We start from the raw sequence: 18,590 nt of genomic DNA, 5'->3' as shown, positions 1-18,590 counted from the left end.
TCCCTTAATTTAAACTAAAATTATAAAAATGAGTTTTAGGTCAACATATTATTCATAATTCCTGTTTCTTTCTTTTTTTCTCTCTCTATTTGTGGTTATTTCATGTTAGATATACTTAAAATTAATTGGGAAATATATATTATTGAAAATTACCTCAATTTGTTATGTTTTTTTAAAAAAAATTATTTTAAAGGATAAAACTACAAAAAAATATTTATAAATGATAGCAAAATATCACAGAACTATCTGTGATAGACATTGATAGACTAGTATCTGTGTCTACCAGATAAACTATTATCGTTGTCTATCGTAGTTTACCACAACTAGACAATGATGTATTGTCATTATTTATAAATATTTTTGTTCATTTTCCTATATTTGAAAACAACATTTTTTTTTTCTCATTATTTATTTTCACATGTATTAACTAAAATTCACATTTCAAAGATAATTAAATGGAAATTAATTCGTCAAATGGGTGTAATAATTAAGATAGTAGACCTTAATTTCTAAATTTTAAGATTGTTAGTAACAAATTTTTATAAACTAAATTTTGAAACAAAAAAACATGTGCAATATAAATCTAATTTTATAATACAACAAAAGTGTAAAATATAGTCAACATAAATTCATACTTTTAATCATAGGTTAAACAACGTTGCACTTTAAATACATGCTTGTATTTAAAAAAAAAAAAATTAATTTATGAACTTAGCTAATAAAAAAAGAATGTCTTATTAGACACAAACATCAAATTATATATGCTATCTCAATGGTTAATAATTTAAATATACATTTAAATTGAACAATTTAAAGATTTCAAATAGTTTTTATACAATATGAAAATACAACAATTGGGTCGATATGATTTATGGTTAATTTTAAATTCCATATACTTCTAAAATTTCTATCAGTGTTTTGAATAGTTTGATTCCAATTTCACAAATCGTCTCTAAAAACTTAAGTACAACCATAAACACATATTTAAAGCTTTCAAAACTAAATGAACTAAATTAAACTTAAAATTCATACAACATAAGAGATCAAAAACAATTTTGAATCTCATTTCATTCAACAAAACATGCTTTAAAAATTATTTTTTTTATCCCTGTAATTTTTTGTTCTATTTGTGTCCGAATGTCTAATATCATTTTTTATATTTTCAAAAACTTAAAACTAATTTTCGAGATTAATTTCTTTCTCGGCTCTCTCTATAAAAGAAAATAGTTTCTATTAACTATCTCTTTATAAATTGTAAAAATATATTCACATGACTTATACACTATCATTAGTATTATTATTATTATTTTATTTTTAATCAACATTCGTGTTAAATGATTAAATTTAAAGTCAAAATGAGTTTAGTTTAATGATATTGGTATACACTCCAATCAAAAGATCGAAAGTTCAAATCTCTACCTTGTAATTATTGTGTGAAAAGAATAATTAAATTTAAGATTTGTTAAAACAAAGATTAAAGTTGACAATTAAAAATATATTGATTAAAATGAAATGAATCCAAAATAATAAATATAGGACTAAATTGGTAATTTAATTATTTAAAAAGAAATTGGAAATTTAATTCATGAAAACTGAAAAAATAATTAATGTGAAAGGATCTAAGGACATCAATCCACGTGTGCAGAATCAGTTTAATACAGGGCTGACGCGGCGACACGTCTGGTGGGCCCTCCTTTTGTTTTACCGTTCGCCATACTGTCCATGACTGACCAATCAGAAGCTAGCAAACACGGAACATCTGGCAATTTTCAGCCATTAATTTTTTACATAGTGAGTGCCCAATTTAACCCTAATGTTCATAACTCCATCCTTTAGACAGAGTAGGGAGTTCATGGTAATTCACCCATTTAACTCAATCCTTACCATTGCATAGGATAGGAATCTTTGCTTTTTGTTATTCAATTTATTAAATTCCCAATTTGGGGTTGGTTTATTAGTGGAGATAGTAAGTCCACAAGTTTATAGTCCTTTGGGATTAATGTCTAGTAATTAATTTTACGAGTGAAATGGGAAATTAATTTTAATGTGGATGAAAAAGTAATGAAATTTCATTAGTTATAATTTTTTTTTTTCATTTAATCAACAGAGATTAACATTTATTGTGGATAATTTTATAGAAAAGGGTAAAACTAACCCAGAAGATGTCAAAACCATCAAACCAGTTGAGGAAGAGAAGTTCATGCCAATAACAACATCTTATACATGAGAGGAGGTCTATGAAAAGGGGTGAGAATGGGCCAAAACCCAATGTGAGCTGGAAAAATCCTCGAGAAAGATGCGACCTGAGCTATCTGGTCTAATAAAACCCTAAATATGTCATGAATGGACTCTAACACCTAATGTAAAGGGTCTAGGGCAAATAATAATCCTATAAATATGTAATGCCCCAAGTCCAGGATTCGGAATCCGGATTCGGCCCCTAATGGTCCCGACATTCCCCTGCGTCCCCTACGACCTGGCTATGTCATCTTCTCTTGCCTTGAATGCTTCTAGAAGTGAAAGTTGTCCCCACAAACCAACACGGGTCCTTTCAACATGCTTTGTCTTCACTCGCACGCACGCTTAACTTTAGAGTTCTTATGATTGAGCCACTGAAAAGGAAGGTGCACCTTGTTGGTATAGGTAGTAACTTTCAATTCTTTTAAGCCTTTCTCAACCATACTTTCATGTCATCAAGATCCCTCTCATTCATATGTGATATCGGTTCATTCATGTACTCTCCTAAACTCGGGTCGTTACAAAATATATCATAAGTGAAATTCTCTGAATTAAAGCATTCTACTTCTAGTTTTCTCATCTTTTAAGCATCAGAGCGAGTGTGACATTTACCACATTGATAAGCAAGATTATTTTTCTTTGTAGGTTTCTTGTTTTCTCCATACAAATAAATATACTAATATTGCCTTGTCTAAATTTTAACATCAACAACATTAAAGATTGAAAATGAATATTCAATGAAAAATCAATGTTAGAAAAGTATAAATCTTAAAACATATAGATCAAATTGAAACAAAGCTCAAATATAAAAAATAAAACAATAATATTTTACAACTCAAAAACTAAATTAAAATGAAATTCAAAATTAAAAGACTAACCGTATAACATTTTAAAACCTAAAAATCAGATAAAAGCATAAAGGTTATTATCATCCGGCAAATAAAGTTAAAAGGAAAAAAAAAAAAAAAAGAGAGAGAGAATGAAAAGTAAAGAAGGTATGGTTGACTAAAATGGTAAAGTGGAAGAAATAAAGTGGAAAACGGCAAGAGAAAATTGGGAAAAGATGAGTGGGTGATTGGTTGCGGGTGCAGAATGTCCATATGTGTGGTCGTATTCTGGTCAAGAACTCCATTATTTCCACGGTGAGTGATGGAATTAACCCTGAATCCAAACACAACCTGCTTTCTTTCTTTCTTTCTTTCTAGTCAAACCTCTCTCCTCTTCCCGGTCTCTCCGTAGTCAAATTTGGACAAACATTTCTAAAACCAATAAATGCAATATTGAATATTAGGAATTCCTAATTCTAGTTTCAATATATATATATATTTTTTTTTTTTGTCACTAACTCGAGGTATATCATAAGATTTTTTTAAAAGATTAAATAAATAACGTCACATGCAAAGATTTGTTTTTCATTTGACTTTTGTAGATTAAACAATTTTAAAAAAATATATAATTAAGAGTTTATTAATTTCTTTACTTTGTTTATAAAAATATATAAACATAGTAGAAAAGTTTAATTATTTAACTTGAATTTTTTTTGTATACATATTAATGTGAAGGAAAAAATTGTCTTCCTTAGTTTGTGTTCAAATACAAATCGTAGTCTAATATAGAACATAAGCAATGTGAAAATTGTTTTGGCTAACCAATAGTGGTCCTTGTGCAACTAGACAATTTTCGCCTGAGATAAAATGGGATTGAGACAAAGAATGTTCCACCAAAAGTTTGAACAGGTAACATTTTTATTTATGTCCTTTTCAAATAATAATAAAATTCAAATCATATATTTTTGACCGAGAGGTTAAAAGTTTAAATCTCTACTTTCACATGTTTTTTAAATAAAAGAGAAAAAATATATGTCAAAATACTAGTTTTAGAGAACTCATAACAAATAACTGTTTGTGTTTATCTTTAATTATTTAGGCCCCATTTTATAATCATTTTGTTTTACATTTTCGAAAATTATGCTTGTTTCCATACCACTTCTTTATCATGATCTTAATTTTTCTAATCTTAACACTTAAATTTTTAGTCAAATTCTAAAAACTAAAACAAAAGTTTTATTTGGGTTAATGTTTAAAACTTTGCTTGGTCTTTTAAAGCATTTTAAAAAACACTACAAGGAATTTAGTTTTTGTTCTGACGAAGTTTTTCAAACGCCAAAGAAGTGTTGGGAGAACCCATTTTTTTCGACTTTTTTTTTTTTACGTCGAAAAAAATATGATCTCTTGACAATAATTTCAATAGCGTCGGGAAAAATATGCTCTCCTGACGCTGTTTCTTGGACCGTCGACATAAAAAAACGTTGGAAAACAATTTGTTGGCCTCTCCCGACGCTAAGATCGCGGCGTCGGAAGATAGTGCTTATCTCGACGGTATATACGAGGCGTCGAGATTTTTTTTTAAAAAAAAAGTTGAAATTTTTTTAATTAAAGCTATCCCAATGGAAGTTTAAACTACAGTCATGAGAACCTAGTTGGCCCGATGTTATTTAAAGGTGTCGAGATAAGGTGAATTTATCTTGATTTTTACAATAATATGAGATAGAGTAACATATCTTGATTCATGATAATGATCCAAAAGGGATTGTGTTTCTCTCTCTTTGTCTTCATTCAAAAATTATTTAGGTTTCTTGATGAGGATAAAATAACTACTTAATCAGGACCGATTTCTTAAGGGTTTATCACTATATAGAGGCACCTCCTATCATGGTGTTTAATTAGGAAATTTTCTTTTAATTATCTCTTACTTAATTTAGGAAAATGGTGGATAATGTGCACATACCACATTAATGATAATCTCAAATTTGAATTAAACCTAATATGTACTTTTAAATTTGTAATGATTTAGTCCTTGATCATTATTACAAATTTTAAAGTACAAAAAATAAAATTGTCACATAGTAAATTTTAAAAATTAAATTGTTACAAAATTGAAAATAGAGACTAAATCGTTACAAATCAAGTTTAGGGACTAAATTATTACTTCTACGAAAGTTTAAGAACCAAATGTGTTTTATAACCTATTATTATAGGGTAGAATATTTGAACTATATATGCATAATTAGATAGCTTGGTAGGTAATATTGTTTTGTTTCAATTAGGTATAAGAAATTTCTCTTTAAATGATATTCTTTCCCCAAATAATTAACCATTTGAAAAGTGTGTTGTTTTCAAATATAGGAGAATGAACAAAAATATTTACAAATAATAGCAAAATATCACATTCTATCTGTGATAGATCGCGTTAGACAGTCATAGATTACTGTCTGTATCTATCATGACACAAATAGATACAAATAGTAGTCTATCATTGTTTATTGCGATCTATCACAGATAGACTGTAATATTTTGTTATTAATTATAAATATTTTTAGTAATTTTGTCATTTAAAATAATCTACCTTAAAAAAAAATAAAAGTAAGTTCAAGTAGAAAACTAAAATTAGTGATAAGTTCAAACCCAAATGATGTGACATCAAGGACATAAGTGATTATTTAAAAAATCTTAACAATTATTTGGGATTGGTATAATAGATTAAGATTAAATTTATTAAAATCACTTTTTAATACAACCTCATTTTACACCTATTTTAAAATCAGTATAATTAATAATAAATTTTATTTAAGATTTATTTAATATATCTATTTCCTTCTCACTACTCAAATCTATCTTCTAATTTTCATAGTTGAATGAATCAATTTTTTTTTTAAAAAAAATTATACCATATTTATCCTTTTTTAGAAAATAAAATTGTTTCCCTTACTATTTAAAAATTAATCTTTGAGCAAACAAAATATATCCTTCCAAATAATTATTTTAAATTTGTAAATTATAAAATATAAATAAAGAAAGTTGATAATAGGTCTAATTTAGTTATTATATCTAAAGCAAGATGATTCATTATTAATTCACCAAACATTTGAAGCTGAAATTTTCCACCCACTAATTTACTCATTTTACAGCTGATTTTACTAGAAGTACAATTGTCAGCCGTAACCGAGGCCTAGCCTAAGTAAAGCTCAACAAAAATTGCAGCGGTCAACATTAAAGGAACATCTGATTATGATCAGTTGTGTAACAAAAGGTGCAAGTGAAAGTTTCGATACACTTCAATATCTATACATGGACATTTAATCCAATCCAACCAACCTTGTGATATTCTTTTTGCTTTTTTGAGCTAACAGAAATATAAAAGCCAAGACCTTTGGCAGCAAACTGTTCAATTTATTCAGCATATGAGAGAGAGAGCCATTCTGACTTCATCAACTCGGTTGCAATCTTTGCTTTCATGATTGGAACTATAAAACAACTTATTTGAATTTCTTATCATAAACATAATCATTCAACAAATAACAGTTTTCGATGATTATACCACACAAATTGAGTTTGAAATGTGTCAGGTGGACAGGTGGACATCAATGATTCGATGATTATACCACATAAATTGAGTTTAATGTTGAAATCTTCATCTATGGTTTAGTAATACTACTGCTGAATCTCTGGAAATCTGCAGCTGATCTTCTTCCACAATGGTTGATTCATGGCTTTTATCTAATTCACTGGGCTAATAATATTATCTTCTTTTCAACCAGCTAAATGCACAATTAATCGTCGGTACCAAAGTAACGATCGCCAAATTCACCCAGACCGGGTATGACACGATAATTTTCGTCCAATCCAACATCGATCTCAGAAGTGACAATTTTCAAGGATGGGAAGCGTTTGCAAACACAGTGAATTCCCTCAGGGGCCTGAACTCGGAAGTTGCGATATTTGACATCAGTAAAGGTATTTACAACCAAGTTTTATTAAGTTTAACCAATTTGGATAGCATAAAATAACTCACAGAGATCAAGTTGAGGAATATGATGTGCGCTTCTGGAACTCCCTTTTGTATGAGTAGATCAATTGCTTGATTAGCTGAGTTGCCTGCAAAGAACACAAATATATATGCTTTAAACATAACTTATTAATTATTAATTATCAGATAAAAGTTATCGGTAATTTCTTATTAAAGAAAACAAAAATAAAATACATGAATAATGTGATAAGAGTTACTAGTCATTCAATGACCACTTAATTAGGCTAACAAAACTTGAGAATCATGTTGTAATCGTCTACTCTAAATATCACATTGTCTTATAGACTGATTAATGATAGGTAAAAAGGAATACAAACTTATAATATAAGGATAATGACATGGTTACCAGTAGCAAGAACGGGATCTAGAAGCAGGACATGTCGCTCTGATATATCACTGGGTAATTTCTCATATATCAGCTGTTTAGTTTCAAAACAAAACAAAAACAAAGAACTTGTAATGTTGATATAACCCCGAAAGTGACAGAAGAAAGCACAGATCAAGCTCCAACAAACTCTATAATTCAGGAGTAACATTTTAGTCTTACCTGCTTCCCATTATCTCCCTCACGGTGAATCAGAATCTTCCCAATTTTTATCCCTTTGCAACATGCACGCAATGCATTTTCCATGCTTTCACCACTACATTATTAGATTGAGGATAACTGTCATCAATGAGAACCTTCTCATCAAGTCTTAGGGCTTAGTTAATAATAATATACCTCATTTTTCCTCAAAGTCAGATCCAAAATTTATCACAACAGATGCAACCAGCAAGTTTGATAGATTCAGACAAATTCTAGTTGCCATATTCAGAGATCAAGTATTGATATATAGTCATGTCAAACTTACCTTCGAACAATGGATACTCCACATAGTTTTTTGCAGAAATCAACCCCAGTGTACACAGATGCTGAGATCAAAAGCATACATTCATTATTCATCAGTAACCACATACCAGGAAAGCAGGATGAATTCAGACACTCACGGCAAGAGAAATGAGTTTATTGCACAGATAGATTTCAGAAAGCACAAGCCTCGTTACTTCCTCAACTCACCCGTAGGAGTGATCACTTGTTTTTCAGTAAACGGCAAATGGCCAAGGCCGTGCTCCACAACCTGAGAATCAAAAGAAACAAAATATATGATTAAGATGTTGAGATTGTACAACTTTACTGGCAAAAACAAACTAGCATTTGAGTTTTGTAGCGGAAAGTACCAGACGAATCAGTCGATCTGAATAGAATACAAAATCATGCTTTGAAATGTCCCGATCTCGTATTAATGTATGCATGCCTCTTATCTGTGTGAATTCAGTTACCCACGTGAGACATGGAGAGGAGTAACAGCTCAAATGAGAACAGGAACAATTTATATCTTCAGTCTGTCAGGGCCCCAATAGTCAATACGTATGTTAGAAGGGGTAGAAATGAGAATTCCCCCTTGGTACTGTGTTGGTTGTTACTATTATGGAACTGTTTGCTTTATTTTCTTGTTTGGGGTATTTAGTCTCCATTAATGGATTGGTGTAGCTTTTATAATAATTGTTGGCAGCTGTGCTTTTAAAGAAACAGCTGTGAAATGATGTAAAGTAGTATTTGATAAATTTTAATTTTAAATTAGAAAAACTAGTTACGGTGTTTGATAAATTAATATTAAATTAGTGTAATTTAGTTATGTGACCAAACTTGGCTTACTATTTCAATTATTTTTGTATGGATAATTAATTTATAATTTATTTAAAATTGTATATGAAATGAAGCAAAATAGTGTTTGGTAAATTTTCATTTTAAATTAGAAAAAACTAGTTACGGTGTTTGGTAAATTAATATTTAATTAGTGTAATTTAGTTATATGACCAAACTAGGTTTATTATTTCAATTACTTTTGTATGGATAATTAATTTATAAATTATTTAAAATTGTATATGATTTAAGTTCAACTAATTTTATTTAATCTAAATTATTTGATAAAAGTTTTAAAAAATAACTCTTATAAAAAAAAAGAATCAAATGACAAAATATATTAACATGAAATGATATTATTATAATATATTTATTTAAATGGTTAAGAAGTTAGCAAATTTTTAGGGAAGCTATATCCAAAAGCTGGTATCTATTAGTTTTAATACTAGTTAAAATTAAAAAGTGATTTAGATTAATAAATAATTTATTTTACCAGATAAAGTAGGCCGTTAAGACTTTCCCATAATCACTTTTTAGGATTGCAAACGCAATCCCAAACGGAGCCTTAATTGACTTGTAGTGTTTTTGGAGGTTAGGCTTTTGTGACTTAAGTTGTGGTTCGTAGATAGGGTCGGCACAGGGATTCCCCTGTTAATACCTAATACAGGCTAAATTAGGGTTGGGTTTGGGCTTGGATACTTTAGTTGGGCTAGATTGGGCTAAATGTAAAAAGTTAAATACTTATTATTATTATTATTATTATTATATATAAAATAAATATTGAAATCTAGGCAAGGTCAAGGTCAGGGTGGGGATACCCTCCCCATCCCCGAATGAGGACCCTGAAAAGGTCCTCGATTTGACCCCCATCCCCCGTCAACCTTCGGGGCAGGGCCCTGCGAGGAATTTTGCCAACCCTATTAGTAGATCACACCATGATACCTTCACCTTCTCGGATTGGCGAGTATCTTGTAACTTGGGTTTATCCTTTCTTTTGTTAATGAAAATTAGTATTTAGTGAGGTATTAACCTTACATTGGTTTCAGAGCATTGTTCAATCTTAGGAAAGCTAGGAAAGATGGTGCAAAGACGACTCAAGGAAAAAATAGAGTTGGAATGTAGATGAGCGAAATTAGAGAAGAAGAGGCAAAGCTGCCCGAGATCGGTAAGGTGATGAGAGAGCTAACACAAAATGTGGAAAGGATAGCACACCAAATGAAAGGCCAAATGAAGTTGGCGAACGAAAACTAGAAAAATATTGTGTTAATGTTTAATAACTACAAAGATCATAGACAGGCAACGGAAGAGACACAACATGCGATCTCCATCTTGGCTAAAGGTATAAATCCCAATAGCACTCCAGAAAGCAAGATGGCTCAAGCAAAACGAAAACACCCCAAAACTAACAGGTGTCTTTCGTGCGAAAAAAAAATGAGAGTTCAAATCAAAGAAAAAAAAAACAAAGGGTATGCGAATCGAAGCAAGTTCAAGAAAATCTCAATGTCGAATTTTAAGGGAGAACAACCCGGCTCCTAACTATTTAGAGTAGAGCAATATTTTGACATTCATCAACTGACATTCGAAAAAGTTAATTGTAACAACAATTAGTTGCTTCGGTGCGCTGTTACATTGCTACTCTTGGGCTAAAGGTCGTGAACCATTTGAAGGATGGAAAGACTTGAAGCGGCGGATGTTGGATCGTTTTCGACCATCGCAAGAGGGTCCATCTACGCGCGATTTCTGGAAATCAAGCAAACGTCAAGTATAGCCGATTTCAAGGAGAGATTTGAGGCTATGTCAATGCCTTTTCCTCTCCTAACAAATGGAATAGTTGTGAGTACTTTCCTTGATGGATTGGATGAAGATATCAAAGCTGAAGTCATCTATTTTGAACCAATGGGCTTGGCCAAATTATGAAAACGACCCAAAGAATAGAAGACGAAAATATGGAAATCCAAAACTAAATAGGCCCACCTCCTTCCAAGACCCAAAAATTGTTCCACCCCTCTTCTCGAACCCAAAGCCTTTTAATAAGCCTAATGAGCCCACCCTGTTTGTACCATACTCTCAATGGCAACCAACCCACCAACAAGAAAGAAGTTCCATGCAGACATCTCTCAAACATGGAGCTCCAAGTGAGAAAAGAATGAGGCCTTTGTTTCCAATGTGATGAAAAGTACTCCGTTAGCCACAAGTGCAAGAGCAAGGAGTTAAAGTTGCTTCTCATCAACGGCGATGTGATGAAGAGGAAATGACCATTGAAAGTGGAGAGGGTCCGTCTAAGGAATCAGTTGAAGAGATGGTTTTGTCCTTTTTAGATATCATAATTACAAAGGACTTCCTATTGCTTGAGTTAAGAGGCATACCTTATACTTGGGATGCAATGACTCAGTACTCTGAGAGTGACAAAGGTGGATTGAAAAAGATTGACCATAACGATTGGCCAAGAAGGTACTTAGGTGGTGATCAAAGGGGATCCTACACTCATGAGAGAAGTCTCTTTTAAGACCTTGAAGCGTCCATGGGAACAAGGTGATTAGGGATTCCTCGTGGAGCTATGAGCCATAACTACACAGGTGGATGAAGTTAATGTTCTCATGGCAACTCAAGGTTCATCCCTACCATCCAAGGTCAGTAGATTTTTAAATAAGTATGAAGATATATTCCAAATACCTTCCAACCTACCTCTGCATAGGACCTTGATCATTGCATCACGCTAACAGAAGGGAAGCAACCCTTCAACCTGAGGCCCTACCATTACCCTGCCATCTAGAAGGACGAAAATGAGAGACAGATCGATGAGATGCTCTCAACTGGAATTATACATTCTAGCAATAGCCCATACGCAAGCTTTGTTCTCCTCGTCAAAAAGAAATATGGTAGTTGGAGATTTTGTGTGGATTATCGTACATTGAATGAAGCTACCATCCCAGACAAGTTTCCCATTCATATCATTGAAGAATTCCTCGACGAACTTCATGGGGAAAAGTTATATACTCTAAATTGGATCTTTGCTCGGGCTATCAACAAATCAAGGTAAATGAGAAAAATTGTGTTTCGCACTCATGAAGGTGGCCTCTACGAATTCTTAGTGATGCCTTTTGGCCTTAAAAATGCTCCAGCCACCTTCCCTGCACTAATGAGTTGAGTTTTTCGCCCATTCTTATGAAGGTGTGTTTTTGTATTCTTTGATGACATTCTCGTGTATAGTCCTCATATGGAATCCCACGTAACTCATCTCATCATGGTTTTCAATACTCTGTGTGTGTGGTAACACTTTATTTGCCAATCTCAAGAATTGTACTTTCACCAAACAAAGGATAGATTATCCAAGTCATTGGGTGTCTATCGAAGGAGTTGAGGCCTATCCAGAGAAGATTTGAGCTATTCCTAAATGGCCATGACTGTTGAATGTTAGGGAACTTTGAAGTTTCCTCGGCCTTACCAGCTACTATAGGCGTTGTCTTGAATTATGGCCAGATTGCCCAACCCTTACATTTAATGACCAGAGACAATGTGTTTACTTGGACGAATGAGGTCGTGTCTGCCTTTGAAGCTTTGAAAAAGGTCATGGTCACACTCCCTGTGTTTGCTTTGCCCGGTTTCTCCATTCCTTTCATTGTGCAGACAGATACATCCAGAATGGGACTTCGGGCTATACACTCTAAAAAACAGAGGCCCATAGCCTTATTAGCCATACTTTGTCTACTAGAGCCCCAAACTATAGAGAGAACTCATGGCTATAGTGATGGCTGCCCAACAATGGAGGTCCTACTTGTTGGGGGAGAAGATTCATCGTGCGAATTGACCAATAGTCTACAGTTTTTGTTTGAGCAGAAGTCCATTCCTCCAAGGTATCAAAATTGGGTGGCAAAACTTTTGGGATATGATTTCTAATATTGCCTTGGCTTGGAGAACAAAGTTGTTGATGCTCTTTCCCGAATGCCACCTACAGGACATTTGCAACAACTATTAGCTTCAGCCATCCTTCAGATGGATGTTCCAAAAGAAGAAGTGAGTTAAGATAAATTTTTCTGCCAACGAATCCCAACAACCATCTTAAATTCTCTTTAAAACAAGACACCTTGATGTACAAAGGGCGGCTAGTGATGGCACCCAACTCTATACTTATTCCCTATTGTGTTACACGCTTACCATGATTCGATTGATGGGATAACTTTAATGGAGGGAATGGTTACGAAATATGTGGATGGGCGTGTGGTTTGCCAAAGGAACAAGAGTGAATCCCTGTCACTAGTTGGACTTCTACAACCCCTTCCGATACCTAATCGAATTTGGGAAGATATTTCGGTGGATTTCATTGAGGAGCTTCCACGTTTGCACAGTTACGATTCAGTGTTTATGATTGTTGACCAACTAAGTATGTGCACTTTATTCCTCTGTCCCATCCTCATTCAGCTAAGACAGTGGCCAATGTTTTTGTCAAAGAGGTTGCAAGGTTGCATGGGTTTCCCAAGTCCATAGTTTCAGATCATGAAAAGATTTTTGTGAGCAACTGGGCAGGGTACTCAGCGAAGACAAAGCACAACCTCTCATTCACAAATGGATGGACAAACAGAGATCGAAAAAACAAAAGTTTGGAGACTTACTTGAGATGCTTTTGTGGAGAGCCACCAATGCAATGGTCAAATTGGCTTCGTTGGGCTGAGTATTGGCACAACACCACCTAGCACTCCGATTTGAGAACTTCACCTTTTCAAATTGCCTATGGTTGGCCCCCACCCTTACAAATGTTTTATGGTAGCCAACAGACCACGAATGCCACTCTTGACCAACAGTTATCGAAAGGGATGAAATGATTCAGCTGTTACGATTCCACCTTAGTCAAACCCATAATCTAATGAAGAAATTTGCGGATAGACATGGAAGAGAGCTGGAATTTATTGTTGGTGATTGGGTATTTCTCAAGCCACATTCGTATAGGCAAGCCATTGCGGCCAAGAGAAAGAATGAGAAGCTCTCTCCTAAATATTTTGGTCCAGATCAGTGAATGAATAGGGTTTATTTCCTACAGGTTGGAGTTACCTACTGACGCATCCATTCATCTAGTATTCCATGTTTCACAGCTTACTTATATCAGCTTTAGGCAGTGCTACGACCATAGAGCCCACTCTTCCGTGTTTGGCAAATCAGTTTGAATGGCTTGCAATTCCAAAAGATGTGTCTGGTTATCGTTTGAAGGAGGGAACAAATGACTGGGAAGAGCTTGTGCAACGGAAGGGCCTTCCTAAGCATGAAGCCACATGGGAAGATTATGTAGAGTTACACGATCAGTTTCTAGTTTTTCCCTTTAAGGACAAGGTGAATCTCCACCCCCAAAGCATTGCCAAGCCCCCAATAGTTAATGCGTATGTTAGAAGGGGTAGACATGAGAACTCCACCCCTAGTACTGTGTTGGTTGTTACTGTTATTGAACTGTTTGCATTATTTTGTTGCTTGGGGTATTTAGTTGGCTGGTAGTTTTGTTGGATGACTTTTGTGATTTGAGTTATGGTTAGTAGATCACACCAGGAGAACTTCATCGTCTCGAATTGGTGAGTATCTTGTCACTTGGTTTTATCCCTTCTTTCGTTAATGAAAATTAGTATTCAGTGAGGTATTAATTTTACAGTCTTGTCTGAAACAAACAACATAAACGGGAAACAGAGTTTCTGGTAAACGTAAACCTCTCAACCAGTGACAACAGTCAACAGGCTCATTTCTCAAGCAACAAATTCCATCTCCGTTACACATATCTTTGACTTTTTTTTTTCTAAGAATAAGAGCCTCGGGTCTACTGCTGCACAACTCTCAGTCTGCACAATTTTTTCCAGCTTAAGGCCGGCGAAGATTGATTCTGGTAGATAATAAAGTGTAACAATCTGGACAGACAACTGAAGGTAAATAATTTACCCTATTTGGCCGGTCCTTTAGAGGGAAAAGGGAAACATAACGTACCAATTTCAGGGAACTGCTATTTGAAAATGTTATACGATACCTGAAATGTTGACTGAATGACGGTAACATTGGGGTATATTTTGCATAGGTCATGCTGGCCTAACTTAGTATGGATGTGTTGCACAATCAAATCAATTGCAACATGATTATCACCCCCACGTGGTATGATCACATCGGCATACTTCTTTGATGGCAGAATGAAATCATCAAAAGCAGGTTTTACAAACTTTGCATACTGCACAAATAACACAAATGAAAACACCACTTAAGTATACAGTGAATTTGAAAACAAATGTCAAAGGAATGCCAATCAGATGTTGTACACTGAAGTATTCTTATTGTTATTCATACGCAAACTATAAGACTTCGGGCCTATTTGGATGACTAGGAAAAAAATGTTTTTTCAAAAAAATTAATTTAATCAAACTCTTTTGGTAAGATTTATTTAAAATACACTTTTAAAAATGTTTCACAAGTTAAGTGGTTGCCAAACACTTCAATTTTTTCCAAAATAACTTATTTTAAGAATTGACACTTGAAAATTTAAACCAAACACACCATTACTCAGCTCACATAAACAAAAGCAAATCCTTCTAACGGTACAACTATTCTTTTGTCAACAAATAAAAATAACACTTCAACTATTCTCCTTACTCATTGCTCTGAATGACAAACAAGCCTGTGATCTTATTGAATAGGATATGACCAAGTAAACCATTGCAAGAATAACTTTGTTGATCAGGTTAGATTGAGATTATTTTTCAATTATTCAGATATAAACTTGATCGAGGTAGCTTAGACTGGGAAGGGGGGCATGATTTGGATTTCTTCCCAGGGAACCACCATGATTGGAAGCAATGATTTGGCTCAAGTTAGTGAATTCCTCAACAAATTGGAGATTACATCTTTCCTTTTCCACAATGCTCAAAATGATTATGATTTAGTTATGATAATAACCAAGGAATGAGCTGGGGGAGCATTTCAAAATCCTCACGGTCTGAAGGAAACACAATTTGATGATAGAAAGCTATGGAAGACTGGTGAAATATTTTCAATCTATACACAGGCTTCAACTTTTTTAATCAAAGATGGAATTAGGAAAGAAAATTGTTATTTTACCTGTTCAAGAACAGAGTTAATGTCCCTGCCCCTTTCTACTGTATCACGTCTAATTCTACGAGCAAGCCTCACATCAGGATCTTAAACCAATGCAATGTCAAATATTAGATGAAGGTGGAGAATATTTAATAAGTAATGGTAATATGTAGAGGATTATTTTAAATCTGTATTAAAGATCATTAAGTACGAACTCTATTTCAATCCAAATCTCTTGCACATTTGCAGATAATAAAATGTCAGCCCCAAAGAAGGGCCAACAAACCCTATGTTCCTACCCTTCCTTTCAGAATTCACCTCTCTCATTTCATCCACAGGATATGAGAAACTTTAAACTAAATGTTCTCACTAAGTCTGAGTTCGGAGCTCTTCACTCATACTATTCATGAGTATGACGTGAAAGCTTTGCAAAAGTTTACACACATGCAGGACAAGAGTCTAAAGCCTACGATGTGGATAGTGAAACTAAAGGGTTAAAAATGAAAATTGAAAGAAAAAAGTAAAGAAAATAATAGCAGCGAGATTTTGAACCTGTGTCAACAAATATCTTCATATTCATCAGATTGCGGACTCTCTGGTCATGGAAAACCAAAATACCTTCCAAGATGATAACATTAGATGCATTTACCTGGTGCCAACCAATGATTAATTTTCTGAAAAATTGTACCAAAGAATAGGACCAACACCCTCAAGAAAGAAACACAAGTGAACACTTGGAAAGAGATGTCAGCACCTGTCGGAAACTATCTACACAGCGTTGATGAGTTTTAAAATCATAAATTGGGACCTGGTAAGGTTGGCCACTCTTTAGCTTCTCAATGCAATCTACAAGCTGCTCGGTGTCAAAAGAATCTAGGAACAATTCAATTAAAATAATCAAAGAGAGGGTATGTGTTGTTTCTATTGAACATAACGGAAACTAAACCCAGAAGCTTAAGCTATTGAATTATAGCAAACTCAATGCCCTTTTATCTATACTCAACATCACCTAGTTTAAAAGCAAGAATCAAATCGTTATCCCATACATTAAGAAATATTTACAGGTGATATAACAATAAAGATCTATGCTTTCCTTTACAATGTCAGTAGAGAAAAAACAAGTTGAAATCAATAATGTCATTACCAGGATGATCAAAGTTATACTCGTGCACGCGTTCTAGTTCCTCAGCTGTCAACCCGCGGTAAAACGAGTCCTACAGCAAAGCCAGGAAGTTCAGGAAACGGAAGAAAATTCTAGGAGTACGATCCAGCGGATAGGAAGCTAACCTGATTGACCAGCACAACCCTGTGATCATGAAGTTGCTGGATAATCATGTCACACACCGTCGTCTTCCCAGAAGCGGTACCTCCAGAAACACCTAGCAAATTGACGATACCAACAATTATAACGATTTTGATCCAAACGGAAAAGAGTTGTAACTTGTAATGGAGGATCAAAACAAAACCAACGGCGAAGATGAAAACAAATCAACTATCCCACAAAAATCCAAATCCCCTCGGAAAGCATTCAAGAACAGAGAGAAAAATTACCGATGACGAAGGGCTGCTTAGGAGAGTTGGCATCGGCCTGTCCAAAGGAAGAGGAAAGAGAAGAGCGGTGAGCCGGAGAGGAAGTTGAGGAAGACGGCGGAGAAGAGAGACGTCCATCGAGTCTGAGGCCAGAGAAGTGAGGTCCGGAGGCGGCTTCCATGACGTAGTCGATCGGAATGGTTTCTTCCGGCATGATTTTGCTGATCAGCTGACCAGTCGACGGTGGAATTATCCGGTGTCAGATGCTGGAAAATGCGACGGCGGACACCGGCGGATTGAGCAAGAGATGTCTCCGTGTTTTGTTTTTATAAAGGAGATGTCTCGTCGCTGAAATTTGACGCTTCAGTTTAGAAAGGTGTTTTATTTTAATGAAAAATAATAATAATAAAAGGTTGACCGTGACCTCTAAAATCTATCTATATTCATATTTATATCTATATATTTGGGTAACTTTGTTGGTTGGTTTTCTTGTCTCTCGTTGAAGTTTGAGATCGTTGATAACGATAAAAAATGAAAGCTAGTAGAATCAATAGATGTGAGTTTTGATTTCTCCTCTTATTCCTCTTTTCTAGCATGTTTATGGTTTTGTTTGAATGTTTATCGTACAAATGCATATTTTATTTTACTGTTTTTGTTTCCATAAAAACGAATGTTTAAATGTAAGGCATTCACACGTTTATGCGAAAATTCGAGTTCTACACTAATATATATAGATACATTCTAATATATAATTAATTATAAATATAATTTATAATTAATACTATATAAAAAAATATATATATTTGAATGTGATACAAATTGATATAATGTAAATAGATACATTATAATACAAAGTTAATTTTGAATGAGATTCAAAATTATACTTTATAATATGACAGAGATAAATATTTGAATATGAATAAGATTTATATTAAAACTATAAGTTATGTGAGAGGATATGATTTGAATATGATGCAAATGAAATTACATATATGATATTTAATTATTAATTAGTCAATTGTTAATTTAATTATATATTAAATAAGATTTATTATATATATTTAAATTGAATAATTAAAAATAAATCCCAACTATCGATGTGTGGATGAGAGTTTTAACTTCTCATCCGCTCCTATTTCACATTGAACAACAAAGTTAAAGATGAAAAACATGTGTGTTGGACTTGAAAATATCTTTGCAAAAGTTCTCTCATGCAATT

At 33.6% G+C, this 18,590-nt stretch overlaps 1 protein-coding gene across 1 annotated transcript; it reads right to left on the bottom strand.

Moving 5' to 3' along the window:
• Positions 1 to 6,446: 6,446 nt before the first annotated feature.
• Positions 6,447 to 17,797, bottom strand: LOC120071778 (uridine/cytidine kinase UKL1, chloroplastic). Its single transcript, XM_039024163.2, has 14 exons — positions 17,393 to 17,797; positions 17,129 to 17,220; positions 16,986 to 17,055; positions 16,596 to 16,714; positions 16,394 to 16,490; positions 15,866 to 15,945; positions 14,787 to 14,981; positions 8,323 to 8,406; positions 8,162 to 8,222; positions 7,956 to 8,016; positions 7,652 to 7,745; positions 7,451 to 7,523; positions 7,090 to 7,172; positions 6,447 to 6,994 (listed from the first exon to the last, which is right to left on the bottom strand). The coding sequence occupies exons 1-14, from the start codon at positions 17,583 to 17,585 to the stop codon at positions 6,848 to 6,850; spliced, it is 1,449 nt and encodes a 482-aa protein (XP_038880091.1). The 5' UTR covers positions 17,586 to 17,797; the 3' UTR covers positions 6,447 to 6,847.
• Between the last annotated feature and the right edge of the window lie 793 nt (positions 17,798 to 18,590).

Source organism: Benincasa hispida, chromosome 1 (genome assembly GCF_027475165.1).
Source record: "Benincasa hispida cultivar pf3 chromosome 1, pf3_genome.v1.1, whole genome shotgun sequence".
Lineage (NCBI taxonomy): Eukaryota > Viridiplantae > Streptophyta > Magnoliopsida > Cucurbitales > Cucurbitaceae > Benincasa > Benincasa hispida.
Note: the sequence above shows the minus strand (reverse complement) of the source record. Positions and strands in the feature narration are given on the sequence as shown.

Bases quoted from the DNA above. Each gene is read 5' to 3' on its own strand.
- LOC120071778 (XM_039024163.2), bottom strand. From the start codon at position 17,585: ATGCCGGAAGAAACCATTCCGATCGACTACGTCATGGAAGCCGCCTCC. The intron at 16,491-16,595 runs GTGCTGACATCT...GGTTGGCACCAG, and splicing joins GTGTAGATAGTTTCCGACAG to GTAAATGCATCTAATGTTAT. The intron at 6,995-7,089 runs GTGAGTTATTTT...TTCCGAGTTCAG, and splicing joins TATTCCTCAACTTGATCTCT to GCCCCTGAGGGAATTCACTG.